Source organism: Epinephelus lanceolatus, chromosome 22 (genome assembly GCF_041903045.1).
Source record: "Epinephelus lanceolatus isolate andai-2023 chromosome 22, ASM4190304v1, whole genome shotgun sequence".
Lineage (NCBI taxonomy): Eukaryota > Metazoa > Chordata > Actinopteri > Perciformes > Serranidae > Epinephelus > Epinephelus lanceolatus.
The window spans coordinates 37,421,759-37,449,077 of NC_135755.1; the positions used below are offsets into that span (position 1 = coordinate 37,421,759).

At 40.4% G+C, this 27,319-nt stretch overlaps 2 protein-coding genes and 1 long non-coding RNA gene across 4 annotated transcripts in view; 2 read left to right on the forward strand and 1 right to left on the reverse strand.

The window, feature by feature from the left end:
• Positions 1–9,971, forward strand: part of LOC117250321 (E3 ubiquitin-protein ligase TRIM62) — a 34,407-nt gene extending 24,436 nt beyond the window's left edge. The window contains exon 7 of the mRNA XM_078163773.1: positions 8,287–9,971. Coding sequence (XP_078019899.1) covers positions 8,287–8,885 — 599 coding nt within the window. The 3' untranslated portion in view covers positions 8,886–9,971. The remainder of the gene's footprint in view (positions 1–8,286) is intronic.
• Positions 1–12,028, reverse strand: part of zcchc4 (zinc finger, CCHC domain containing 4) — a 58,645-nt gene extending 46,617 nt beyond the window's left edge. The window contains exons 1-5 of one of the 2 annotated variants that reach the window (XM_033609750.2): positions 11,812–12,028; positions 11,195–11,313; positions 11,020–11,102; positions 10,499–10,771; positions 9,043–9,123 (exon numbers count right to left, since the gene is read on the reverse strand). In XM_033609750.2, coding sequence (XP_033465641.2) covers positions 9,043–9,123; positions 10,499–10,771; positions 11,020–11,102; positions 11,195–11,313; positions 11,812–11,899 — 644 coding nt within the window. In that variant the 5' untranslated portion in view covers positions 11,900–12,028. The remainder of the gene's footprint in view (positions 1–9,042; positions 9,124–10,498; positions 10,772–11,019; positions 11,103–11,194; positions 11,314–11,811) is intronic. The other variant, XM_033609749.2, reaches the window with a different exon arrangement.
• A 5,326-nt stretch (positions 12,029–17,354) lies between these two features.
• Positions 17,355–20,273, forward strand: LOC144459950 (uncharacterized). Its single transcript, XR_013488667.1, has 2 exons — positions 17,355–17,660; positions 19,852–20,273. It is a non-coding gene; the product is annotated as an uncharacterized LOC144459950 (long non-coding RNA).
• Positions 20,274–27,319: the final 7,046 nt, after the last annotated feature.

Consider the following 27,319-nt stretch of genomic DNA (forward strand, 5'->3'; position numbering starts at 1 on the left):
ACAAGCACTCCATCAGAGAGAGTATTTAGTGCAGCAGGCCATGTTGTTACTCCTCAAAGGACTCTTCTAAAACCAAGAAAAGTGGACATGCTGGTGTTCTTAGCCAGGAATTTGTATGTCCCTGACCCACACTGTCTCTCATACAGAAGAAGATGCCTAATCTCATGCAAGATTAAAATGCCATGTATATTTGCAAATGTTTGCACGCTGTTCAGTGAGTATTATTTTTCTATACCTATTTGTTTATTTAGGCCACCTGGCCATGTGTCTTTTTATTTCAATTTAAACAACTTGTGGGTTGAAAGCTGTAAACCAAAGCACTTCTCAGATAGGCCTACATTTTTTATTTCGATTGATATTTGATGTTTACAGTTAATTAAGCCTACATTTCCATATTGTTTGCACTGTTTGAGTAGGCTAACTGTATGCCTTTGTTTTTGTATTTTATTATGTTATTTAATATTTGATATACAAAATGTTAATATTTTTGCACCAAGTTTCTGAAGTTGCACTACACTGAACAAAGTCTGTTTTTTATACATGCCTTCTGCAGCATTATTTATTTTATTTCCTGAGGCCTTATTATAGGTTTTGCGTTAGACCAACGTCTATTTTTATTTATACCTTTAGTATTTTATGTACAGACGCCCATGTTTACAGGGATGACATTTTGATATTTTTTTGCTCTTTGTAAAACGGTCTTTCAAGTTGTAAGTATTCGGTGTTCTGAAGAAGACAAGTGAAGTTGAATGGTTGTTTTGTTTTGATAAATAAAAACACGACTGTGTCATTCAGTTGGTTGCCCTGTTGACTTCTTGTCCTTCTGCTTCTTCTTCTTATTTAACCTTGTGTTTATTGGCGGTTAACACAGCATTACTGCCACCTAGTAGACTGGAGGCGCATTACCGCTGTAATGGGCTTTAATCGGGAGAAAAAGCTCAAATGCGACCCCTAGTGGTAAAATTAGGTACATAATTAGATATATTGATTCGGTTTGATATTTGGCTTTGAATCAAATTGTTTATAAAATTTTCAAACCAGCACAAACCTAACATATACATCATGTACATCCCACAGGCTTCTCTAACATGCACCTAATCACCTTGATTGTAGTCTGAGTGGGCAGAAGTTTGCTGCATAGATCAGCCTCTCATTGGGCGGAACGAGCCACCCGCTGAAGTCCCGCCCTACCACCTCCGGTTGCAGTTTTCAACACATCCTTTACTAACTTTTACTGTGTTTGATCTTGCGGGGATGTAGCCATTTTTCTGCCATAGTTCGCGTCCTGTAGGCAATATTTTTGTGGGCGTGTTACACCAAAACCTGTTCCCCCCGGCAATATTTTTGCAAGCGCACCGTTGCTGTGGCACCGCCCAGAACGATTGTGATTGGTTGAAAGAAATACAAGCAGCCGGGGCGTTTTTTTTCTCCAATCTTAAAGTGAGAGTCGGCCCAGCCAGGCCTTTCTCTTCTTGAGAAAGGTCTGGTGAGTGAGATTACTTTGATTGTACATAGGTTTAGAGTATCTTCTAGTGTCTTGTCTTTTAGTTATACTGCTTGGTTTTATCTTTATTTTTACTTGTACATATTGTTTTTACTGTATTATCATTATTCCAATTTAGCTTTCTTTTAGAAAGTCATTATACTAGGTGAGAGGGAAACAGCATTTTGATTCCCTGTATGTCCTGCACATATAGCAATTGACAATAAAAACCTTTTGAACTTTTGAACTTAACTCATAACATTAAAGTAAGGTTAATAATGTAACTTAGATTACAAAATCTTCAGTTTTACTCAAATTAGTTGATGCAAAAATGAATACACCCCACAACAAAAACTACTACATCTAGTACATCCAGCACTTGAATAGGCTGTAGCACAACACAGCAACATGTCAAGTGCAAAGTCAAGCAAAATAAAGAGATAATTTTTGGGAAAATTTTTTTTTTTCTTTACGCACAAAACACGAAACCGTGGCCCAAAAACCGAGGTACGGACCGTACCTGGGCTACCTGTACCGTTGCACCCCTAGTAGGCACCATGCATTTTTCTTTGTACTCCTCACCTTTGTGACACCATATAGTTTGGAAGCCATCAGTTCCATCACTCCACAGTAGAGCTTAGATCGGGCCCAAAAAATTCAGCCCAACCCGGCCCAAGCACATTATGTCCGGGACTGGCCCGGCCCGTCCAATTAACTGTAATTAACGGCCTGAGCCTGATTTAAACCCGACATTTTTCAATAAGTTGGCTGTTATAATTAATGCTAAGGACACACCGAGCGCTTTAGTGCCGCAGAAGTCCTGCGAGTGTACTCACAGGCGCTTGACTGTCCACACAGGCAGCGCATTTCTCCTGCGCCCTCCGCACCGGTTAAACATTGACTCCACTCGTCTGTTCCCGTCAGTACTCGTTTTTTCACTTCAACAGGTCATTTTAAATATAGGTAAGTCCATATTTTCATCGTTTTTTATAACGTAATAAGTTAATGACAATTTGTCATTGCATGTCCATGTATTGAGTGTGTTGGGTAAACACTGAATGAATAGGGCACCCCCAGCAAATTCTAGGCAGGCTTTTTTGTGCATGGGCTTTAGGAGAGGCTTCCTTCGTGGACGACACCCATGCGTGCCATTCCTCTGCAGTGTACGCTGTATTGTGTCACAGTAAACAGTCACCCCAGTTTGGCGTTCTACTTCTTTAGCTAACTGCAATGAACTTGCATGGCAGTTTTCTTCAAACCTTCTCATCAGAAGACACTCCTGTTTAGGTGTTAACTTCCGTGGACGGCCTGGACGTCTCTGTGAGAAGGTTACAGTTCCATCTTTGTTAAATTTCTGTATCACTTTTGTTACAGTATTCTGACTGATAAGTAAAGCTTTGCTGATGTTCTTGTAGCCTTCATCTTTCTTGTGTAAAAAATTATCTTCTGAGGTCTTGTGACATTTCTCTTCCATGTGGTGCCATTACTGACAGCATGAAATGGGAAGGGGTTTTCTTTGTTAAGTTACTCCCTTTTATAGTTAAAGGGGAAGTTCCATTTTTTACAACCTGGACCTTATTTCTGGCATTAAATATGATTGTTTACTCACCCAGATAAGTTTGGTGTCATTTGGAGTCCTTCGGAAGATATTTAGATCCGCGAGAGCCGTGTACATCCATATAGTGGGAATGATCGGGGCACCGACAATGAAGCTCTAAATAATAATAATTATCTGCCGCGAAACTCGTTCATTTCACCATTATGTTTTTATGAATCGCTAGAGTTGCTTGTCATCATCATCCGGGTCATTTATACTGACCTACTAACCTCTGACCAGGAAATTCGTGAAGACAATCCTCTTTACCACCGAAACGTTCACCTTTCTCATTTTTTGTCACTGAGCACTATGTAATAATAAATTCACGTTTTGCGTAAGAAGTGCCTCTGCTTTTTGTGCAGTGTATGGGCTGTTCTACACAAGCAATGAGAAGAAACTAAAGAATGTAAATTCTCATAGTTATTTACTTACCAAGCAAACAAATTCAAGGAAAATAAACAATTCATGTATGTGTGTAGGCTACTTACTCAATCGAAAGTTGCCTGCTCGGTCCTGCAGGCTTTGGCTGGGTCTTCCAGTTTACTTTCGGGGCACGAAAAAAAGCCTCTACACAACACGGTTGATCATAGAAGTGAAATTCTCTGTAGTTGTGAGACAGTCATTTCTGGAGACATCCAGATGTCTATCTCCTGGCCTCAAATCCCACTCGGAGCAACAAAGGCATTCCTCCTCTGTTGGCATAGTGGAACGTTGTCCACAAGAACACCACCAGTTAGCATCTATTCTCAGATGTGCAGCGGTTTGTTGTTCTCTGGCCAGCTGTTCCTCTCTCTGCCTCCGCATCCTCCTTTCAAAGAGCTCCTCATCCATATACTCTGGCTCAAAACGGTAAGGACGTCCATCATATTCAAAGTCGTTGTCCACAACCTCAAAATCTGACAAATATTCAGTCATGTTTCAAAAAACTAACAGTAGCAAATTCCAGCTGTAAACAGAGCCGTGCTGCGGGTGTGCAGTGGCGCACCTGAATGACATCATCCCGATCAGACGTTAGTAGGTCAGTATAAATGACCCGGATGATGATGACAAGCAACTCTAGCGATTCATAAAAACATATTGGTAAAATGAACGAGTTTCGCGGCAGATAATGTGTTATTTAGAGCCTCATTGTCGGTGCCCCGATCATTCCCACTTTATGAATGTACGCGGCTCTTGCGGATCTAAATATCTTCCGAAGGACTCCAAATGACACCAAACTTATCTGGGTGAGTAAACAACCGTATTTAATGCCAGACATAAGGTCCAGGTTGTAAAAAAAGGAACTTCCCCTTTAACTGTCTGCTGGACACCTGTTTAATGAATAATTAAGTCTCACCTGTGGTTGAGTTCTTGTTAATCAGAATTTTGTAGTCTAAACTTTCTTTGCTCCTATGACTTTCATTGGGGTGTACTCATTTTTGCAACATGGTCTTGAATGAATTTGTTAGGAAAATTACTTTTTTGTGTGTGCAAATTAACAAATCTTGTTTGCAATCAATCGCCCACATTTGTGGGAGTATTTTGTAGTATAGCATCCCATTGAAAATATTGATTCTGAAAGAAAACTAAAGGTTTTCTGAAAAATCTGTTGGGGTGTACTCATTTATGCTGAGCACTGTATACTAGGGCTGTCAAAATTGCTCAAAAATGACATTCGAATATTCCTTCTTAACATAACTCATAGGTTCGAACCATTCGAATATTTTTTTTTCCGCATTATGTCCACAAGAGGGCAAACTAATACAAGGAAACATACCTATATATGTATTAATACAAGGAAACATAACTACCTGTAGGTATTTTTATTTCAACATAAACGTCTTTGAAAACATTTACATACCTACACATTAAAACACATAAAACAATTATCTATAACATTACGTTATAAACGACCGCGGACCTCTCGCTTGCCCCCCCTCTCTGACCCGTGACCACACCGCCCGCGGAAGTGCTGCGAATAGCCTCGAAGCACCGGACCGTGACCGGCTCGCGCCCTGCAGCGATCGTTTCGGCGTCTGGTCTATTTTATGCGCAAGCCGCGAGCGAATGTGTCAAGCTGGGTGACGGAGACAACAGCTGGGAGCAGAACCGCTTGTCGACCAGGCTGGAGAAATGCACGTCTGATGCCAACGCCCACTCGCAAAGAGGACAGCTGCGGTGGTGGGGTTTTTTTTCTCCACAATCGAATATCAATTTTCACATTCGAAGGTCCATTTTTTTTTCAAATTCGCATTTAAATTCGAATTTAGAATATTCGTTGAAAGCCCTACTGTATACCTTGATATTTTTGAACCTCCTCAAAAGCACTTTATCAATGCTAGGACTTGGAGACTAAATCTAACATAATTTTTCAGACGAAATACCCTCTCTAAGCGACAAAGTTATGGGGATGACTACTAATTGTTTTGTTTGTTTGTTTTGTTGTTGTTTTTTCAGAAAATATTTAAACAATGAGATTTTTGATCAATAATTATCAATAATGTGGATATAACGTTAAGTGGGTTAAGGAAAGTGTTAAAACAAATAGAAAAGTCTGATAAGTTGACACATTTACATCACTTTGCTCTAATGCAGCCTTTACAATGAGGGAGAAACACCATTTAAGCCATATCACAACACAACAATATCTAAAATTTAAATGATATATAGTCTCTTATCTCGTTAACAATATAATATGTTCATATTGTCTAGCCCTAGGAAAGATGCAACAGGCAACAATCCAGTCTCCAAGAATGATCAATCACAGTACAAGAACACACACGCAGACTGGAGAAAGTGAATTGATGAATAATTCATTGTAGCTCATTGATCTCTGTCTCTCTTCTTCTCCCCACATAGCAGTAATTTGATCCATGGGTTAAGTGCAGAGTTCGCTCTAAAGGTTGCTGCACACATTCCCATGATGCAGTTGGACAAACACAAAGGACAACATGTCCTGTTTCCTCCTCACTGTGCCTACAAATAGCTCCAGTAGACATATGTTCATCACATTAAAATAGTTGCGGACTTATTTTAGGGACAGAATACATCATTGTAAGACCACAAGCCTGTAAGACCACAATACAGTGTGGTACCAATTAGAAAGACAGAGCTGATGTGAATAACCCGGTCTCACTCCAAAGTCATCGAATACCAGTGCTTGGTCAGTGACTTCATCAGACACAGACAAACAAAGCTGTCTTTTCATGCTCAGGGGAAACACGGCAGGACGACTTAAGTTAAGGGGGCAGAAGTGAGTAGGGTGAGTGGGAGGGGTGAGGGATGGGTCCAACAACCACTGACTTTCACCCAAGAATCAGGTGTTCACTTCATGTATGATTAAAAGTTTTTTTTCATAAACCCAACCACATGCGTGTGTTGGCTAAACATAACCATGTGCGTTTGTTGTTGAATGACAAAAACATCAATTTGCAGTGTTGTACCAACTTAATGCATTTATTTTGAAAGAGACTGTATGCAAATTGTACATTTCCTGTGAAAACAGGAGTGTATATTGAAAACAGACAATGCATGTAACAGGCTGAAGTTGACACGATGTCCCAGGATGTCACCAATCAATGCACCCAGGGTACCTTGTACATCATGTCAATGTGGAAAGTCCATGACCAAATGTCAATATTTGACAAGGTTGGGGTGAGAATGTGTCGATGTGAAATACATTTTGACAGTATGTGAATGGTGCGAACTTTGTGTCATTTTAAGGTACGTCTTCACCATGTTTCTTTTCCTAAACCTAACCACAGAAACTTTACTTGCCTAAAGCCAACCTCTGTAACTCTACATTAAGTGCTCAACTTTACATTAAGTACGTAACATCATTTACAGGGCGCCAAAACCATCATATCATTAAAACCGTTGTATGAGGATATGTTAAACTATTACTGCCTTCAACAATCACTACTAACAATGTGTTCATTATTGACTAAGCTTTTTTGAGACCCACTGATCTATAGGGCTGACCTTCGACTCCATATTTAGACATTCGGAGCTTCGGAGCTCAGAACAAATATAATTCGAAGCATTCGACGACAGGGGGGGCGGACTCCGCGGAGGTCCGTGCGGACTAAAAGCGGACATCCCCAAGCCCTGTGCGCACAAAGCTCAGATTTTACGACTGCGCAGACTCCACTCCGCTCACCAGTGTCACTCAAAAGACTGCTTGGCATATATTTATATACATCGCCATGACAGAAACGTGCAAGAATTGGGGGTAATGTAGTGTTTTACGGACATTTTCACAGGAAACTACAACGCGGAGGTGCGCTCAACTATGGAAGCCCGAATGACTGCGGACATTCCTTGCGGAGTCCGTTCCGCTTATAGTGCACCCGAGTCTGTGAGCACCTTAAATTAAACCCTCGGCACACACTGCAGCACAATCAAACAGATGCGCAACTCAGAGCATCAGAAGTGTCTCTGACACCAGACTCAGAGCAGCTCTGAGTGCGCTCGTGGCTCGTTGACGGGGCTAGTGTTGCGTTTAAGGCCTCCCCCCCCCCCCAAAAAAACAGGAAAAAAAGCGCCAAAGCTTCAAATTTTTTTTTTCACAATTGAATCCCGTGCCATCGAACAAAGCTTAGAATTTTTTGGGTCAGCCCTACTGATCTATGTGATATGTGTGCTGTTGCTACTAGGGTTGCAACAGTATGAGATTTTTTACAGTATGACTGTCTCATAAAATATTGTAGCTTCATGGTGTCACGGTATTACAGAATTTATACTGTTATCAGTCAGAATGACCCTTAAAGGAATGAAAACAGAAGGGTTATTGTTGATTGAACAAACGCTTGATTACTAATATTGAAACGTGAAACCATTTTGTTAATGGAAGTATGTGTAAAAAGTCTCCCCTTTGAAAATAACTAAAATGAAGGGGGGATTCAACATCCAGTTGTATTTTTTTTCAGTATCATAGATAGGAACGCAAATGTCTGTGTATAAATGCGTGAAATTACAAGGTACTTCATCATACACAAGAATGCAAAACCTGTAAATCCCACTCTGCCATGAAACTTTGTCACTAATTTGCAACACTGACCACAATGACAGGTCACCACAAAATTCTGTCCAAAACAACAAAAAACAAACAAACAAAAAAAACAGACATTGTTAACAAGACCTGCTGCTAACTTCTTTGCACTATCACTGATGCATGGCTAAAGGTCAGAATGTCATTAACTAATCTAGGGACTATGTTTAATTTCAGATTCATCACCCATGGTGATTGACAGGGAGACTTGCCACAGCCTGGTCACAGTGACCTCAGAGGGGCGGTGCATGTACTTTTCAGACTGCGCTCGTTCAGCTCCAGAGCATCCTCTCCAGTTTGATAAAGTGTGCTGTGCTCTGGGCTCATCTCCGGTCACTAACGGTCAGAGTTACTGGGAAGTTGATGTCCGCTGCTGCTCTGCCTGGGCAGTGGGCGCCGCCTACGCCAGCCTGGAGAGGAAAGGCAGGGACAAGGGCACCAAACTGGGCCGGAACAGGAACTCCTGGTGCGTGGAGCTTCGCAACAACCAGCTTTCTGCTTGGCACAACGACCGGCATGTACCATGCCAGGGTGTTGGGCAAACGCCTCTGGAAAAGGTCGGGGTCTGGGTAAATTATGACAAGGGCCAGCTGATGTTTTATGATGCAGACACCATGGTTGTCCTGCAGAGGTTTTCAGCAGCTGTGATGCCAGTGTTTGACAGGGCTCATCACCAGTTCACTGAGCCCCTGTACCCTGCCATACGGTTCCTGAGACCACCAGAGAACCAGCTGTGGCCAAATCATGTGGAGCTCTGTCACCTCCACACTCCATAATACTGCAGTCTTATTCCAGAGACAGTGATGTGGACTCTATCTGAATGTGTGCTAATGATGATGTGAACAGTCTTTTTCATCCATGTATAGCATTACATCAGAGCAGCTGTACAGTATAATACATCAGCATACATGATAACAAATGGGATAAACTGACCTGAAGTCAATGTCCAGCAGCAGACTCTTCATTGGCTCATGATTCTGTTCCAGGTTTCGCAGCTTGATCAGCTCCTGAAGTCTGGCACAAACAATCATTATTAAAAAAAAAAGAGAAATAAATACTGATTTCTAACAGTTTTCATAATCTCACTCATTTGAGCATTTTGTGACTTTTGGCAGTTGCTGAAACTTCTGTGTATTTTCTCTAGAATGTTATTGCTGCTATGCTGAAGCACCTCAAAATATACATTTTGACCATGGCCATACACTAGAGAATCCTCTGATCCCCACATGAATTTAAGTCTTTAGGTTAAGAACCTCTTTAAAAGGTCTTATATCATATTTTCATGGTCACACCTGTAGTTCAGGTCATTTGGTCCAGACCATGTGAAATGTTACATTTTGCCTTTTAGTTCCGCTCCCTTTCATGTTCCATCCAGTTTTTACAAACGCACCAAGAGATGACAAACATGAAATCATATACAACTGTGGCTTGGGGGGCAGAGCAGGTCGTTTACTAATTGGAAGATCAGCAGTTTGATCCCCAACTCCTCCATTCGAAGCATCTTTGGGCGAGATAGTGAACCTCAAATAGCTCCCAGTGGCTCACCTTGGCATTGGTTTGTGAGTGTGTGTGAATATCTGAATTGGGTAGCAGGTGGTACCTTGTATGGTAGTGTGACTCTATAGTGAAAAGCGCTTTGGGTGGTAGGAAGACTTGAAAGGCGCTATACAAGTACAGGTACATTCAAGATTTATTGCTAACTCATTGATTAGGCAGTTTTGGTGATGTCACCTTGTTAAGACTTGTCAAATACAATATTCAGTATTGTCTTTTATTTGTTTCTTAGCACTTCCTTGTGCTGTCCTATGTTGGTGTTTTTTTATACCATCTGCATGTTCGAAATAAAGATTTTGAAATCGAAATTGAAAAAGTGCTTCATCATTACTGAAACTGGAACTAACGTGTCATAAATAATGATGGACACATGGTCCTTCTAATAAAGTAGGATATAATATTCAATTTATATATTTTAATTTGATTTTTAATTTCTATTTATGCACTTATTTTAACTTGTTTTATTTTATGTCTATTTTAATACCACTGTGTTGTTGTTGAGGAGGGGAAGTGTGGTTGTTGTTTTTTATAAGCTGCTGGACAGTTGAATTTCCCTCCAGGAATGAATAAAGTTCTTTCTATTCTATAACCATTAACCTCTTTTGTTTTAACCCCACTTTACTTTTTGATGCATCAAGTTCTGTTATGTTCTACAGCTGCACTGCTCTCCTGGTTCTTGACGTGCTAATATTATCGTGCATCCCTACCACACAGTACTGGGGGTAAGAGAGATGTTTTTTGTAATTTAGGTGAACTGGTCCATTAAGACAGGACGACCCACCATAATTTATGCAAATGGTCTGGTATGTGCAAATGTCACACTTATCTCCCTCACCTGGGCGTGCCCACACACAGCACCTTCCTGTATCCCAGAGCAACCAGGGTGTCCAGCAGGAAGTGGGCACTGCGGTCAGTGAACAGGTACTGGGCATTGCTCTTCTTGTTGTCCAAAGGACGCAACAGCACACTGGGCCTCCTCAGCTGAGCTGCTGAAACGGCCATGGATCTGTGAGAGACATGGGCCTCATGCTCTCCTGGCAAGAGCAAAATCTGACAATCCTGACAGAACTTCTTCTCCTCCACTGGGAGGGAGGCAAACTTTCTGAACCTGAGGGACAAATTACACACTTTTCTGAACATGTCAATTAATATGAACACTTTTTGTGAGTAGCTTCTGAATTTGGTAAAGTTAATTTGATATTACAACCACTCAAATCCTGTCAAAAGTCAGCCTCAAGGAAATCAAGCTTCTAATGGTGTGAATAGAGACAATAATAGCAAACAATGTCAATAATCTGCGTGACCTTGTTTATCAGTTAAAGATAATACATTATATGTTGTCTGTTGATTTCTTACTGGTTACAGTACTCCTGCTGGGTAAACGGAGGCCTCTTTGACTGGTTCTCTGCTTCTCTGGCCAAAAGCCTGGCCTCTGACACCTTCACAGCAAGTGAATTAAAATGACAGAGGGTTCACTGGATCAATCGGGTATCAGACATGTTGTTAGAAGTCAGAAATCCAGTGAGCCTACCTTTTCATCCTCCCACTGGAAAAAGTTGCAGTCTTTTCTGTCTCTGCAGGCGGAGCAGGCATAAAACTTTCTGCCTTTCTCGCCCCCTTTTCTAACTTTTTCAAAGAGCAAGGTAGGACCTGACAAAACACAAGTGACAAGATAGTTATTTCGTTAGCTGTCAGCCTCGGTACTTTTTCAAAGGTGCGCGAAAGTCCATGGGAAAAATGACATTTTTTTAATTCAACACTCTAAAATTAATGTTACACAAACATTCACAATATTTGTAGACATTTTACGTTGAAGAAGAGGGATGTGTTTATCTACAATTTAGCAAACTCTTAGGTAGGCTACCTATGTTGTTTACATGGTCTATTTTTATCATAATAACACTAACGTTAACGTTACATCCTGAGTGTAACACCATTTTAGGTGATAATTTATCCCGATACGAACTTTTTGTGTTACATCCATATGCCGAATTCATTTAAAGACTCACTCATACAATGGCATAGTGTTAAAAGTATGTTGACATATAACAAAGCAAAGCAGCTTAAATATATCAAATTTTCTACCGGAGTACTGTTAGGCTTTTGGCTGATGAGCCTGCTGTGGTTGTCCAGTGCATTTAGACATACCATGCGGACAACATGGCGCAGTTTTTCCGCCCTCTGAGAGGATAACCTCAATTGAAAAACTCTCGTCGTTAGGCGCGGTCACATCCATGTTGGTAAGGTTAAACACTTAATGAACTTTACACACAAATTTCTCACACGAGAGCTCAGCCCAAAGTGGAAGCCATGCATGCCGTTTCTAGTCGCGCATATTCGACGTCACACCATGTTCTCGCATAACAGGAACAGGCTCGTTTTTTTTTGTTTTTTTTTCTTTATTGAAAAACACAAATCAAACAAACACAGACGCCAGGGGGGAACAGGCTCGTTCGAGATGAGCTGCGCCAAAGAGCATGGATACCAAGAGGCGAAGCTCCGTTGAACAGCCACTAGGGGCGCTGCGGAAGCACTGCCGTCATTTTGGACTGTTGAGCTTGGACTGTTGCGCCCAGACAACATGCAAGATGTCAAGGAGAGAGGAGAAAAAAGTAAAAGAAAACAGTGTAGTACAATTAAATGCAACACCAACTATCAGTGGAACACCCCGCACCTGGCCTTCCACCGTAGGATCCCGACAGGTAAGAACTCCTGAGGTGTAAGTTTTAAAGTGTTTTAATATCAATTTAATATGTAGGCTATATGTATATACATATATAATATATAAATATAAATATATACATACATACATATATACACACACACACACACATATATATATATATATATATATATATATATATATATATATATATATATATATGGCCTCTTGGACCATTTATATCAGAACTGATTACTGCTTTAGCATTAAAATATATCATATTAAAATAGCCTATATATTATTATTATTACTGTCCCCTTAACTGTACAAACTGTAAATAAATCTTTATTCCTGACTGTGACGTCGCCGTTAATGTGTTTCTAGTTAAAATATTGATTTTTTTTTTTTTTTTTTTTTTAATTTTTTGGTAGATTGGCTTATGGGGTGATTTTGAAGGAGTAATTAAGTTAATCTTCTCATAAGTGGATGTAGAGATGCCATTTAGACCGTTTTTCTTCGTTTTTTTTTTTGTCTATATTTTGCTTTACAAAAACGTGAAAAAGCAGCTGTGACCAAGCTATCACGAGGTGAGTAGCACTGTAAGCATAATTAATAGCGATATAGGCCTACTTCAGTTTGTCTGTTTATGTAGGCTATGCAAGCGGGTCTGCTGCGGTCTGCTGACAGTCCAAAATGGCGGCGGTAGGACAAAACCATGGGCGAGTCTGTTGCTATGGGGCGTTCTATTGATCTTCGCCTCTTGGCATCCATGCTCTTTGACTACGCCTCGCCTGGAAAGTGGACGAGAGCAGGCGGCTGCAGCAGGAGGCGGAGACAACAAGCTGTGGTCAAGTCGGACAGTTTCCCGACAGTTTCCAGCAGCCTTCAGTCCATACAAGTCTGTATGTTTGTTGATACATTTCAATAAAAAAAAATAAATAAAAAGAAACTCTAAAAACAAACTCTGCCGGAATGCCATCTTATTCTTGAGCGCAGTGATGTCAGATTTCAAACCAAATATCACTGTATTAAAAATTCAACTCATTACCTGCTTAAATGAAAGGAAATAGCCTAATATCCTGGTGATCTAGTTCTGTTGTGTCGGGTTTTTAGGCCTGTATCATTATTTTTTTATTTAAAATATGATCCCTTGGTCTGTCTCATTCAGCTCTGTGATCTTCCTCCAGTTCCTCCACCTCAGATGCTCCCAAAGGCTTTTAACAAATCACTGACCCAGTTAACTGTAGGCCTATTAACAACACACAAAGAGGACACTAGAACAAAATGAGCAATAAGATGTTCAACACCATGTGTGGTTTGAGATTCAAATAATTCTAACAAATTAACTCACTGTAGGCCCTATGTAACCATTACACCCAGAGTGATCCATCCTATTTAATAAAAATGAAAATGCATTTCAGTCAATGCCAGTCCCTTTGACAATGCAGTTTGTTTACACCGAACAGGCTTGTAGTCTAAAATCAGCGGTACGCTGGTCGTTCCAATGGGCGTGTTCTTTCTAAAATACTACACTTCCCATGTCTGCCGCGCCGGCAGCGCAGTGGCGCTGTCAGCCCGAGGATGCTGCGCTGAGGAGCAGAATGCTGGAAGCTGGAGCAAAGCACAAACAAGATGCCTGCTGTCACCCAATATAAGACAGGAAGTGATGGATTTATTCCTTCAAAGTAAAAGCATAAAGGCTGTGATTAATCGGGGAGTGGAACAGGTAGCATGGATACAGACCTACTGAGTGTACAGTACAAAATTTCATTAAAACATCTTTACCTCGTTGAAGGTATCGCTCTCTGTGTAGGATTTTTTTTCTTGTTTTTTTTCCCCCAATAATGATTTTGTCTCAAATTTGTAATCACCATGAATTAAACTTTGGTTAGTATAAGACTAATAGGCCTAATGATTTTGTCTCAAATTTGCAATCACCATGAATTAAAACTTTGGTTAGACTAAGAGAATGCATGTAGTGGATTCGCATTGCTTTTTATAAAGCTGCGATTGTATTGTATTGTATCACTATTTTGCAGCTCTGCTGATCAAAGCATGGACATACTCTGCAAAATCTTTAAGAAAAATATCTGTCAATTTATTGTTTGCACTTTATTTGAATCAGGATATTATCCTTTAATTCTATATGGTTTTTGTTTGGCAGCCTGACAGTCATTTGATTTTTTTTTTTTTTTTTTTACATTAATGAAGGTTTTTGATGGTAATAATTCTGGAAAAATTCTGTTAAAAAATCAGTGCTTCATAAAACCTTGTAAAAAATGTATGTAACTTTATTGTTTTTGCACTTTATTTGAATTAGGATATTTTACTTTACTTTTATGGTGTTTGTTTGGCAGTTCAAGGCAGCCCCCTTATGCTGACATCGCTCCATTTAATGCATGTATAGATCCTGTTTGTGCATATATATGTGTGTATTTCGGGCCCGTGTGTGTACGAGAACAGAGTGAAAAATAATTTCAGCTTACCTTCTTCTTCTTCTACAATGTTTTCTGTATAAACAACCCTGCTTTTCTGTCTTTTCACACACTGAGTAAGACACTTGTCGAAACTGGTCTGTGTGTTTGATCGCCTGTACCAGTGAGGTATTAAAAGTCGGTAACGAAGGACACTGAGTGTTGCTGGCTTTTTCTTGTTTATACTGTATAAACAAGGCCTATATTATCATATATATGCTATGTGTACATTGTACATAATGCTAGACTTTTATGTGGGAAAATAAATCATGTGATTAAGGCTGGCAAAGCTGGACCAGGGCCCTCAAATCCCCAGTTTCACTGCATGTCAGTGAGTTTGGGTAATCTGATTAATTCCTCATTTGTATGACAGTTTACACTACCAAAATAAAATATCATTAAAGTCAAGTTTTACATCATTAACTACTGTTTTGGGCCCATTTTGCAGAACAGCTTCTGTTAAGATATAGTTAAAATTAATTTGACAAATAAATGTCACCTCAAGCTTGACTCTTCTGGAACTTTTGTTCCTGTCACAAGATCTTCCTCAGCAGATGGAGTTGCCAAGTCGCCATCAGAACGTAGGATGAATACAGGTTAAGTGGGACATTTTCTGATACTATTCTTCTGTGTCATTTTTAATTATGATCCAAATGTCTTAGCCTGTCATATGATACTATTGTAAATAATATCTCTACTATATTATATCTAAGAAAAAAGACAGGAAGATTAAAAACAGGATGGATGACTCTTCTTCATAAACACAGAGTGACCCACAACCACGTTACCAAAGTGTCCCACTTTGACAGTAATGCCTAGTGGCAACTGAGTGGCAACTGAGACACTTGAAACACAATTATTTAAGTGTAGGCCTAATGAATACACAATAATAATGTACAACAACAATAAATATCCCTTTTCTTGTCATTAAGGAGGGGTGCAATACAGCAGACTCACTTTATCATCCATCTTCCTTGTTTTTCTTTTCTTTTGGCAGGCTTTGTTTGTTTTTGAAGTAATGTATAAAAATGTTAATCACTGGTAAGATGTTCCATAAATCTTTGTTGAAATATTTAGCTAGCTAAATTTATGAGGGTCACATAATAAGGGAACTCAGTTCCTCCATGAATGGCTATCCCATTTGCCAGTAACACACTGTCCCTCTTTATCAATACTGGACAGTGTTAAAATCACACAAAAAAAAGAAAAGAAAAAGAAAAGAAGATTAATATATATGTATATGATTAAAAAACAATTCTTCAGTTCAGACCAAAGATTTGCGATGAGATGAAACAATTTCAGAACCTTGCAGAGAAAACTTGCAGCGGTGCAAACTGGCCAGTCTGAGCTCGACTCAAGCCAGCTGATGGTGTCCTACAACTCAGCAGGTCAAATCACCGGTGGCTGGTTTTAGAACATGAAGCATGTCACCTGTTTCAACAGCCAAACGCCTTGTGGTCAAGTCCGCTGGTCAAGTCAAAATGACTGCAGACAGCATGTTCTCTTGCTGCAGCAGGTGCTCTGTCCCTGCTGAGCCCTCTGTTAACGTCCTCACAGTGTACTGGTGCTGCACTGCTGCTGCTTGCTGTATGTGCTTATGTTGCCTGTTTCAACTCATCTGGTTGCTAATCTTTGGTCTGAACTGGGCTTAACTTTTCACTGAGATTCACTGCAAGATTGATTAATATGGTATGTCAAGCCCCTTGAAGTAATTTCATAGCTGAAGAACCTGTATTTTTTAATCACGTACTTGCATTGATGAGCTCAGGTTTGAATCTAATCTTTAAATCTAATTTAGGGAGCTTTGCTACTTTTTCCTCTTGTTGGTTTCTCTCTTGTCCTTGTCCTATATATGACAAAATATCAAAGAAAATAAGAAATTATTCACTGAATTGAACAGATTTTTTAAATTGTTTATTCATAGTTTTTATCGTTTATGTAGAATAAGCATATAATTCGTTATAGATTGGCTACTGACTAGTTTACAACAGAAAAGAAAGAAAACAGAGAAAAGAGGGTTTGCATTTTTGAGAGAATAAAGCTCATAGCAATGGCACCATTTTTTAAATTAATTAATTATACAGGTGTATTTCTGAGGTGGCAATCTGAATCACCCATTCACTCATCCCAAGGGCCCCAGCGCAACCACACTGCCTGCACTGTCTATATTTATGCCCCCTGCCCAGCACATGCTGATTGATTTAGGAGTAGTGGTTGAGGGTTTTGGGGTCTTTTGGCATGAAGTTGTGCCCTATGTAATTTATTATTATTTTATTTAATTTCGATATTTAATTTCACATATTATTTGATTTAATATGACCAAAGATGGGAATTAAAAATGTATTTTTACTGACTAAAAAGTACTAAAAATACATTTTAGTAAGCTTAATTTGACTTGTGTTATATTTTATAATTTCCAAACCAGCAGCAGACCGAACTGGTGGAATTTCAAACTTCTGTAATCCCGAGCACAGACCATAAGGCAGACTTTTATTTTGCTATGTAATACCGGAAACTCCATCCACTCTTTTACGTAGCTTGACAGTTGTCGGGTTTATCCACCGTGCGCCCACACCCAACCTGCACTGCCTGCCGTACAGTGACACAGCGCAACCCTGCAGTGTATGCAGGACATTGTCTTCTCGGTGCGGTTGTTTTTGGGGGGGTGTGCGGCCTCAGCAGTCAGGGACAACCGGCCTCTGTGGAAACAATTCCCTTCATCCATACTGCTGCCTTGCACTGAGGCTCGTGCGCTCTGCGGCTGCTGGCAACATCCATGTCCTGTCAATGTGGATAGTGGCTTATTTACTGTGCATCATCTGACTGGAGAAGACATCTGACTGACACCATGAGCAGTACTGGTGAGACCATTTTGATTGTAGATTGCAGTGGCTTTCCGCGTGTACTGTGTCAGTTCTTGTTAATAGAACAATTTCAATAACATAGGCTATTTATAATATTCCTCCAGGGCTTCCAGTGTAGCTTTATTGAACACAGAGTCCTTATATACACAATCTTTCATTTGCTTTGGCAGCACAGTATCATTCCCCTGTGTGAAATGTGTGTACTATGAGTTTAAAATGTATAACAATTGAGATCTCCTCAATAACATGTTATCCCGTATCTGCTTATAAAGGCAGCAGCATCATGGTGCACCCAAATATGTGATGCTACAGCTAACATTAAGGCTTGCTGATATTAAGACACAGTTTTTAAATCTGTCCCTATGAAAATGAATGTGGTATGGCCTAAGTAGACAGGATGTAGAAATGTACACAGTGGTTGGCTGCTGTCACACCTTGCTTTGTCTCTGAGGGGGTTCAACAAATGAAACATAAGGCTTGTCTTTAGTGGAAGCCTGTGTACTGTCAGGTCCTGCAGTTACAGCACTGCACTGTCTGTTCTACATATGCAGCTTACACATAGTTAATGCTCACCTCGAGGCAACTGAAGTTGCGCAACTTCTTAACAGCAAAGATTATTTGAGTTTTGGGGTGCAGCTGTAATTAAAATGTCACAATGTCAAAGGATAAAATCAAAATTCTAGTTGAAGGTGAAAGTACATGCTTTGGATGCTTGTGTGACTGCTGGAGAATAAATTAAGTAACTTCATACTAATCACATATGACCTCACATTTTATTAAGGAGGATTTAGGAAACACCACATCGGGTACTAGTGGCTATACTGGAGCGGACAATTGATGGATGTCAGAAAATTATAAAGTCAGATTAATTTATTTATTTGTTTATTTATTTTACAAGAAAATTGTAAAAGTGTGTCATCAACATACAGGCGCTAAACAACAACATGCTCATAGGGGTGGGAATCATCAGAAGATCCATGATTTGATATTATCATGATACTTAAGTCACAATACAATATTATTGCGAAATATGTTATGATATGCTGAGTATTGCGATAAAATATATTGCGATTTGTAACCTTTTTTAACTAGGTCCCCAAAGAAAAAGTTGTGTTTTATCTACTAAGAAAAAGTTTTCAGTCTGTTCATCTCAACTTAGCCATTTTCTTGCAGCAATGTATGTAAAATGTATTTAGTGGACTGAAAAACTAATTGATTATAATATTGTTCATGTGTTTCTTTTATTGACAGCAGTCAATTTAACAGCTGAACAGTTATTTGAACTGTACATTGAACTAAACATCAGATGATTATTTTATTATGATAATCATCATCCACAAAGTGTGCAGCTTTTGTCACTGCAGTGTATCTTTCTGGCCTATTTATCAAGATCTGCATGCAGGCTGCAAGATGGTCTCCTTGCAGCCTATTGCTGATGTTTGTCTTGACCTGCAAATACATTAACTGTTAGGCTTTAAAAGTGATAGCTGATAGCTTAAAATTGTGATAGCTTAAAGCAGCAAATCCCATTGTGAAAAGTATTTATTACCCTGTTCATGGTCAAGTCCATCAAATCCCTCTCACAGTTTACACTGCTGACCAGGACCGTCAGGGCAATGGAAGCCAGCAGGCTCATAGTTGGGTACAGGACACCAAACTCCTCATATTTTGAGGACAGTTCAGACAGTATGGCCAGCTGCGTCTTGTTCTGAAAAGGTTCGAAATAGTGTCAGTAACACAGTATAGTGTTCATGATAAATCATGTGAAAATGTCATATTTTTTAAGTTACCATGAGTGGACCAGAGACCACTTGCTCCTTGGCTCATTCTTCAAGGACTGTGAACAAAACTTCTCCAGCAGTATCCTCAGTTTTGTATGTGCAGTGTCGTCAGGTAGTGTAGCTGCTTGTGGACCGAGTATCCCAAATGCAGCCACGACTCCAACCTCACAGAAACGTCTCTCGACATGGGCAATGAGGCCATCCAAATATGGATCCATTGCCTGATCAAACACATGAAAAATGTCAGTAAACTATTAGTATAAATAAAACTGTGCAACAACTAAATTGATGTTACATCTATAAAGTTAGCCAAAAGCCACATAATCATACCTGTGATTGAAATCTTTGCCAGTACTGCTGTCTATCTTCTGCATCATCCCCTCTTCTTCCTCTCTCCTGTTCAACAGAGATGCAGAATGCCCCCAGTCCTGAAGAGTCATCCAAATTTTGGGTCAGCTTACTCAAATGTGAGCCAGGTTGATGACCACCAGAATCTTTTATGCCGTTTATTAAGGCCATGGTGACAGGGACCTGGGACAATTATTTATCCAAATTTTGGGTCAGCTTACTCAAATGTGAGCCAGGTTGATTACCACCAGAATCTTTTATGCCCTTTATTAAGGCCATGGTGACAGGGACCTGGGACAATTATTTATCCAAATTTTGGGTCAGCTTACTCAAATGTGAGCCAGGTTGATTACCACCAGAATCTTTTATGCCCTTTATTAAGGCCATGGTGACAGGGACCTGGGACAATAAGCACATTGACTCATGTGGAAATATTAATTATGGTACCCTATGTTTGTGCAAAATAAATTTGAAGGTAAAACATAGCATCTGAACTGAGTTATTTAAGTTACCTGCTCTTTGATTATCAGGAACATGCAGCAATGAAGCGATAGGTGGCAAGGAATGAATACAGTCCCTAAGCAGTAGGACATATGCGGGTCTCTACTTCCTCTGCCAAGGCACCCAGTACAGCAGTTATGTTTCTTAGTAGGTGTTTTACTGCTTCATGTTTGGAGAGCCATCATGTGTCCCTTACTTGCTTTACTTGCTAGTCAGTGACAGGAAAAACAGCTGGTTTCAAAAAATGAATATAAATGTTATTAAGTATTCACATATGTCCAGTTGCGGCTCGTGGTGAAATTGGGTGGGAGGGCTAATGCATTAGGCCTATGGCCTATACTGATCAATAGTTCAGCTGCAGTAACAGTAACATCACACCAAGATACTGTACCAGGTTACAGCAGCAACAATGCACTACAACAAAACTAGAGAATTAGGCTAACTACAAAAACGTTTTGATGCCAAACTCTCTCTCTCTCTCTCTCTCTCTCTCTCTCTCTCTCTCTCTCGCTGACTGGCTCGCTCACGCACACACACACACACACACACACACACACACACAGACTGACTATTTTCCGCTGTACACACAGACAGGAAAGGTAAAGAAAGGAAAGGAGTAATGCTCCTTTAATAAGAGGTTAGGGCTTGGGCCTACCTTATTTTATGAGAAGCTAACATCGACGGCCTTTCTGGGATGCAAACAGGTTAATCACCAAGTCATTTAAGTAAGATGATTTCTGGATGAGGTCCCACTCGATAGACAGCATTTAAAATAATCCATCTCGTTCAGCATGATGCTAACGCAATTCGCAAAACTCAACACTCACTCTCCCACTACAGTAACAGCAGGCAGGCCCTCACTGTACTTCCACGCACTGTCATTGGCCAAAAGTCAGTGGACTGGGCTGAATTAATTTAGCCCAACTGGACAGTAAATCAAGGGGGCTGGTCAAGACACCTGTCACTCACAATGTGACAACAATGATTGGAAGCTGATTCTAGGAGTATGGGCTGTAAAAAATCAGCCCATTTAGATAAATCCTGCATTTTTGTGACTATTATAGTGCTGTTGCTGCTATAGGTTCCACCAAAAACAATCAGTTCTATGGTTCAATAACTAATATTTTAATATTTTCTTTAATAATTTTCTCATCTTTTTTTGGAAAAGATAGGCATGGGGTGTTGGTGGCTTAGTGGATAAAGCAGGTCCCGGGTTCGAATCCAGCCTGTGGCCCTTTGCTGCATGTCATCCCCCCTTCACACTTACCTGTCCTGTCCATTAAAAGCAAAATGCCCAAAAAAATATCTTTTAAAAAAAAAAAAAAAGTAAAAGATAGGCAGTGCTTAGCCCTGCTAGCCCATTTATACCAGCCGTCTCTGCATATGTCAATTTATTTGACACATAACTTATTTACCTTCACTTTCAGGTCACACACATCGAGAACCTCTGCAGCGGCTTTCAGAGAAGCAGAGCAGTTGCACTGTTTCTGAAGTACAAGTGCAGCTGTTCCAAGAGGTCTCTGAATGTAGCCATGTAAGGCACCTCTTCAGATGCATCCTTACAGGCTAGAGCTAGCCTATGTGCAGCACAGTGGGCACTTAGGAGCCATGGCAATTCCTCTGACAGCTGTTTTGCAACTCCATTTTGTCTTTCTATTGAATACATTTGTTTATTAATTAAACAAGAAACAAAATATTCAAAACAGTTTAATTATGTACAAAAAACAAGGTATGACACCTGTCATTAAAGCAGCACCATTGGTTCCAAGGCCAAAGATTAAGTGTGTGGGGATGCCCTTTGTGTGAATAATGTTCTTTAGTGCTGCCACTATTCAATCTGCTTTCCTGTCAGTCAGGCAAATCAGATCCAGTATTTGGCGGAAGACCTTCCCCTCATTGTCCAAGTATCTAATAATGTCCATATGATACATTTTATACATTTCAGTTATCTATACATTGACATTTCATTGGTCAATGAAATGTTACACTTTGAGTAGACCTACCTCACATGAATGTCTAGCTGTCTGCACACAGAGGCATCTGTGGTTTCATCAATCTCCAAGCCCACGGCTTGTGACTGAGAAATATCCCTCAATATTGGCTTCTTGATGACAGCAGCCAGAATATCCAGCATTTCATCAATTATTCGATGTGATCTAAAGTGCTTTTGCCAAACTAAAAAAATGACAATTAAATGCAGTTTATGAATTATTTAACTAACTTAATGCAAGAAAAATCCATTTATTGTCACTATAGTGATCACATAAGGCAAAACAAAAAACCCGAAAACATTTACAAATGAAGCTTACATTGAGCTTGTCAAAATATCTCTATCTATCTATCTATCTATCTATCTATCTGTCTGTCTGTCTATCTATCTATCTATCTATCTATTCATGTATGTAATGTATGTATTTACTTACTTACTTACTTACTTTCCAAGATCAGTCTTGCCTACTCAGCCAGGGAGATGGTTGTCGCGACAGATTTTCCGACGAGGCTCGTTGTCCGCTGGTGGGAGCTGTGTGTGCGTGCACGTATCTATGTGTGTGTGTGTGTGCACATTGGGGCGGAATTCCGCCGTGCATGATACAGAGAGCAGAGGAGAATTGTAAATGTGCGACCATGTAGAGACAGAAATTACATGCCATCTTCTTTGAATAAAACATAGAAAAACATGGAGCACACAGGGTAGGCCTAAGGGAATGTGGTTTACAAGTTGAGAAATTCTGTCATTCAACTTTGCAATAAGTCTAGTCTAAACCAAAATGAAGATATTACTGGGGACAGAGACTGGAGCCCATTAATGAATCTAGCTCTTCAAAACAGAAAACATGGACGGCCCTTTGTTTTAATGAGAAGACACGTCGATGCTGTGAAGCACTGCTGGAGCTGTAAATGAGAGTGCTTCAGTTCATCTGGGAGTTGAGATAGGAGAAAATTATTAGCACACTGCTGTGTGCAAGGGCCACTGTTTGTCTGGAACTTTGCCTTCCTTCTTTTCAGTGCCTTTTTTAAGTTTGACCTTTTAGCGTTTGACAAATGTCACTTAGATATGTGAGTGGACATGAGCAGAAAAAGAATTGCAGATCTCTACCTGTGTATAGTGACAGTAGTTTCCACAGACGGGGACAAGTTGCTGCTTATAAACAGCTTTATTAAACTTTTATATTTGGGCGAGACAATATGGCACATGCCTCGATAAATGGCAGGTAAGCAATGAGCATGCATAAAGGCATTTATGCTCAGTACACTGTGCAATGCATTTTCATAGAACAGTTGGTATGATATCCTATGAATTTGTGCCCCACGAGTGACATCACGTCCGTAATGTACAGTTATGTAATTTACGTAAAGTTACGGAGGTTAGGTTTAGGAAAAGAAACAGGACGTACCTTAAAATGACTCAAAGTTCACACAAGGCCACGGGACTGCTTCCTTGTTTACTGCCATCAGCGCATTGGTCACGTGAACGCACCCTTTCAAAATAAGTGGGATATGTACAAATGTGGGTGCATTGCTCTTTGTAGGAAGACCTATGAAAAATTGGTGAGAATAGCCTGCATTCTTTGTTGCAATATGCTCTGAAACACAAGGGGGCGTACAAATATTATATTCTGTGGATAAGCAATAAGTCAACCAATGTTACCAGAAGAATGTTTTTGGAAATTTTGGTTGCCTAGCAACAGTAGTAAACTATGATGTACCGCCAAACATTACATCTGTGTACTGTATTTATTACCTTACCTTAAAGTCAAAATGATTTTATGTCTCTTTTTGTTTCTCTCTGGGGCACCATTCTTTTCATTAGGCAGTTTTTAGCTTTTACAACAATCTCTCATGTTCCTCCCCACCCTGCAGTAAAAAGCCTGTTTTTTCCTCAGTATGGTGGGCTATATTTTCCAAGAATTTAAGGCCATTTGGCCATCCCTGTGGTCTCTTAATAAACAGTTGTAGAGATGTCTGTATAGGGGAACCCGCTTGGCCAGTCTTTCCCCCGAAGGCTTCCATGTTAACTTGAAAAAAAAAGAAAAAAGTCTTTGAGCTTAACGTGAAAGATAAGACGACATCTTTTTTTTCTTTTTTGGCATAAACCTAGCTTCGTGTGTGTGTGTGTGTGTGTGTGTGTACAAAAAGATTTTAATATAGCTGTCGACCTGCAAATTAGTTTTGAAGACGTGGGCATCAGCCTGTATAGTAACTTACACAGTGGTGGTTCACATGTAGAGTTTGTTCTCTTGACCTCAAATCACATTAGGAAAGCCCACCTTGTTCTGATGGGGTATTCAAATACAAATGATCCAGAACCTGTAAACCAAAGTTGCATGGGCATTTAAGTAACGTAGCAATCTGTTTTGGTGATTGATCACCTCATTGGGTTTGGGAGTTTGTGTTTTAGGATTGTTTCCTAGTGTTGTGTTCAGTTTAGAGGGGGACATGTGAATGGTCTTTTCAACCTTTGCACTCCTAATGGAATTGTCCTGCTGTCCTACCAGAATAACTGATCCCATGTGAGGCTTCCAGTAGAGATGATGTCCTCTTAAAACGAAAATCACACAGCAGATTTCATAGGACTGTAACCTGCTTTTGCTGAACCATTTGATCCTAACAACAAAAGGCCCGTTTTCACCGCAGGAACTTTGGGGTAATTTTACGGGGCCGGGGCCATTGGTGCGTGTCTCCACCGAAGGACAGAGTTCCGGAATTTTTACAGGGGCTAAACAAGTCCCTGCCTCGGAATAGGTACTCAGAACGGCCCCGAAAAACTCCTGGCTGGGGCTTGGGGATTACTTGGTGCTGATTGGGTATACTCAAGACGGGATGTGACGTCAACAGAAAGCAGCAAAATAGCCAGGATTTTTAAAACTCAGCAGACGAGGGTTAGCTCGTTCATAGCTTCAGTAACTCAATAAACGGTCTGTGAAAAAAATATTTTTTGCCAGCGGATATCTTAGTTACAACATGATTGAGCTAGCAAAGTAGTTTCGTGTTGCTATGTGTGGTATTTATTCAGTTTTGGGATATCACGATGTCTAGAAAGCATCAGTGGCTGTAGGTGACAGGGACAGCTCACAACAGCAGCAAAGCTAACATCAGGATGTCATCTGTTAAAAGCCTCCCGTTGTCGGATACGACATGAAACTACTCTAGTTAGCTCAATCATGTTTTAACTAAGACATCCGCTGGAAATTTTTTTTTTCCGTTTTTTTGAGTTACTGAGTATTACAGACACTGCTAAGGGCTAACAGCTAACGGCGTCCCTACGCCCCTATGTCGCCCCTGTCAAAATGGTCGCGCAATGATTACGTCACATCCAGAGCCCTGTAACTTTACAGGAACCTTCCTCCTACTCCGCTCTCTCAGTGGAGACACGGCGGTTGAGAGGGCCGAGCGAGAGGACATTCCTGTAGTAGTTCCTGCCCCCCAAATACTACCAGGAACTTCTTCAGTGGAAACGGGCCTAATGACCCCGTGGGATGAAATGCCAGACCTCAGTTCTGATTCTGTTCTTCAAAAAAAAAAAAGGAGTAAATAGATGCTTCTTTCTTTAAGAAACAAAAAAACAGATCTGTATTTATATATATATATATATATATATATATATATATATATATATATATATGTATACTTTATTAATCCCCGAGGGGAAATTCAATTTTTTCACTCTGTTATACATGCACTAAGTGGAGAGATGTCAGAGTGGGGCTGCCCATGACAGGCACTCCGAGTGGTTGGGGGGTTCGGTGCCTTGCTCAAGGGCACCTCAGCAGTGCCCAGGAGGTGAACTGGCACCTCTCCAGCTACCAGTCCACACTCCATATTTTGGTCCGGACGGGGACTTGAACAGGCAACCCTCCGGTTCCCAACCCAAGTCCCTATGGAATGAACTACTGAGACAGGCGTCTCAGTGTGATATTTTAGTGCAACCTTTGTTTGACATTGTTTACCTGGGCAAACCACAGAGACATTGTTTACCTGGGCAAACCACAGAGATGGTTCACTCCAGTTTAAATAAACCTCTCAGAATAGCCTTGGCTTGAACACACCCTGAGAGAAATCAACCTGCAGGCCAGTCTGCATTCTTCCAATTCCAGATAAAATGTAATTAGCCTACACTTTTGTTTATCACTAACTGGGTTTGTGTTTAGTTCCTAGGACCCTCCTTAGCTGAGACACATTGACAGCACTGAGCCCCTCCACAACACGAAATAATTATCAGTTACTTGTAGTGATGGATGATCTTAGAATAACCTGTTAATTCCAGCTGCGATTGCTGCCACAGGTCACATAGGAAGAGATCTGATCAATACTGTTTCTCATGCTGTTTTCTGCCTGTTTGTGTACGGTTCAGTGTTTACCACAGAAGGAGAGTGTATGTGTGGTGGTAAATACCTGTGTGTTCCTTTGTATTATTCTGTGTCCCCTCTCTAAAGAGATTTTTGTGGGTCCCATGAATGCCGTGTGGGCGGAGCTCTCCATGAGTAATTTTTTTCTTCAGCAGCAGCTTGTGACTTAGCAGGGTGGATAATTGATCTGTCTAGTCATTTGGAGATGATCAGATCAGAGAAGAGCAGCTGCTGCGAGTGACCCAGCAGAATGAATGATTGAGTTTCACTTTCAATGTGCTTGACATTCTGCTGCTCCATCTCTGCCTGAGGATGCTCTGCGCTCTGACAGTGTGGTGCTATTAGTGGCGGCAGATGTTTTAATCGTGGTGGGCTGCCACAAATAAATGAATGTGTGGGAAACCCTGCAGCTGAAGCCAATGCTGTGAACCTACCAACCCGGAGCTACAGTTTGGCGGGTGTGAACCCAGTCTATCTTGTGTAACTTACAGTGTATAACTTACGAGCCGTCACACTGTAAGTTACACACTCTTTTCGCACAGCTATGCTTATGCCACAAACACATGCCACACATCATTGGAAAGCTAAGATTCTTGTGATTAGATTTAGACCATTTCAAGATACAACCACCACAGCGGGTTCTATAAATGCTTCTGTCACACATGTCAAGGGTCGAGTG